This window comes from Nestor notabilis, unplaced genomic scaffold (genome assembly GCF_000696875.1).
Source record: "Nestor notabilis isolate BGI_N333 unplaced genomic scaffold, ASM69687v1 scaffold28834, whole genome shotgun sequence".
Taxonomy (NCBI): Eukaryota; Metazoa; Chordata; class Aves; order Psittaciformes; family Psittacidae; genus Nestor; species Nestor notabilis.
The window spans coordinates 2,748-5,020 of record NW_009924752.1 but is presented as its reverse complement, the minus strand read 5'-3'; the positions used below and the strand labels follow the sequence as shown (position 1 = coordinate 5,020).

The 2,273-nt window shown below is 48.8% G+C and overlaps 1 protein-coding gene across 1 annotated transcript in view; it reads right to left on the bottom strand.

Annotated features, from left to right (window-relative positions):
* COPG1 (coatomer protein complex, subunit gamma 1) overlaps nt 1-2,273 on the bottom strand; it is a gene marked incomplete at both ends in the record, with an annotated part of 12,514 nt that overhangs the window by 10,048 nt on the left and 193 nt on the right. The window contains 4 exons of the mRNA XM_010012757.1: nt 65-140; nt 975-1,054; nt 1,384-1,455; nt 1,571-1,651. Of these exons, the coding sequence (XP_010011059.1) occupies nt 65-140; nt 975-1,054; nt 1,384-1,455; nt 1,571-1,651 (309 nt within the window). The remainder of the gene's footprint in view (nt 1-64; nt 141-974; nt 1,055-1,383; nt 1,456-1,570; nt 1,652-2,273) is intronic.

Below are 2,273 nucleotides of genomic sequence, written 5' to 3'. Positions count from 1 at the left end.
AGGATGGGGGGAAGTAGCGAAAGTGAAGGGCCTAGGGCTGCCCCAAGGGAACAGCAGCACTTACATCAGTGATCTGACAGAGCGCTCTCACAGCAGGGCCTCGGTAGTTGTCATCCTTCCCAGTCATGTCTTTGGTCAAGCTGGTTGGAAAGAGGAAGCTCTCAGAACTGCACTCCGAAGCCAGCAGCTTGCAGGGCTCACACAGTGCACATGGAGCAGCAGGCAGCCAGCACCACAGCTCAGTGCCAAGCAGGCAGCTCGGGAAGGAGGAAAGATCAGCACTCAGGCTCCAAGCCCAGCAGCAGGCTGTGTGGCCTCCTGAGCACCAAGCAAGGCCAGAGCACACACACATACCCCTGAGGCATTTGCCTTCCTTACTGAAGGCTCATTCCTGCCCTTTCCCCAGGGTCCTGGTCAGTGTGAGACCATCTGTGAAGGGATGGGAGTTCATCACATCACAGCACTTGGCTCATACCCTCAAGCTCCTGTCTCCCCACACCAGCCTTTCAGTGGGATGATCAGGAATTCAGGAACAACTCACAGGGAATTTTGCTCCCTGGTGAAGCTGTATCCTGTGCTGCTTGAGGAGCAGTAAACCCTTGTCTACCTGCAGAAAGCCTTGGGATTGCTGCCAGAAATCTTCACTAAGCTTCAAGGCATTCAGACAGGGAAGTCGGAGTTAATGAAACAGCCTTTGGCAATGGGGACAAAACATCAGTGCTGCTGTATCATGTAACCAAAAGAGCCCATCCAAACGCCTGGAGGCATGGGATGTGGGGACACAGCACATTTCACGTGCATCACTAGGAGCTCAGTGTCTGTATTTTAATGGCCTCTTTTGAAGGAATTTTTTTTCCCCCACCAAGGGCATTCCCTGTCCTCACCCTGCTTAGGGACAAGTTATCTGCAAGAGGTTGGACAGGCACAACTGGAGGACATGTGAATACGACAGTAAGAAAAGTGAAGTGACTGACCTGCTGGTAACAATGATCACATCTTCTGCAATTGAAGACATCTCTTTGATAGTCAGGTAACACATCCTGCGAAGAGTTGGCTGACAAGGAAAGAGGGAAGACAGATATCAGCTGAGAGGATCCCAGATAGGAAGGAATCTCAGATTTCCCTGCTTCCATGATTTTATTGTGAAGATCAAGAACCTGGTACCTTCAGAGAGCCCCAGTGCCTGTGTGTAAAACATGTACAAACCCCATATTGATTAACCAAACACCTCTTCCTCATCCTACTCTTCCCGCTCAGATCCGGTAGCTCCAGGCAGGATGGAAATGCTGATTGTACAAAAACACACATGTCCAGGCTGAAAAAGACACTGTTGACACCTTGTCCCACCAGGCAAATACAGCAGAAAACAAGAAGCAGACTTACATCATTGGACTGAAACAGCTTGGTCATAGCAAAGAAGGATTCGGTAGCTTCCATGACACCAAGGTGCTCCCCCTAGAAGATGTTTTGAAGAAAGGAAGGAAATCCCAGTTATCATAACCAGCTTTGGGCCTGCTGCATATGTCGCTATAGGTATAGATGCTATAGGTGTGGATTCTCTGTCCCTTACCTGGTTTATGAGATACAGGATCTTGGTGAGGATATGAGCACATTTTCGTGGGTTGATGGGAGTCTCATTAAACACTCGTGCCTGGAAACAAAGCACAGACAAGGCTGCTGGCACCAGCACCCCTTGCAAACACTGTCCTGTCTGGTCTTGGCCACTGATACAAACAACACAAGTTATGGCAAGATCCTTAATGACTTTGGATCAGATTCCCCTTAATTCCTGTTAAACAGCTGCGCCTACAGCCTGGGATCACAAATCCAAGTGCAATTAAGGTTTAAAGACCAAATCCTCATCACACTTTCCCTCCCACCAGTCTGGCCTGTGTGCTAGCTCTGGCTGTGTGAAAGATGCACATGAGCCCTGCGAGGCTGACAGGAGCCAGCACCATTCACAACATCACAAGCAAACCGACAACACAAACAGCAGTGTCTGGGGGTTGAGAAGTTCACCTGCTGTCAAGCAGAAAGGCATTTCTTCAGAGCAGATTCAGATTTCTCAGTAACCACTCACACCCTACTCATTAACATTGTCATCTACAAGACACTTGGAGTGTTCAAGGCCTGTTTCCCAACCTTCCTGGTTTAGGGTGAGCTTTCCCAGGTAAGTTTATTCATTTCATCACGAGTTATAGTTCACAGTCTCCAGTTTGGTACAGAGACCATTCCTGCCTCCTCCCTTCCCTCCAACAATAAATAAGAATGAA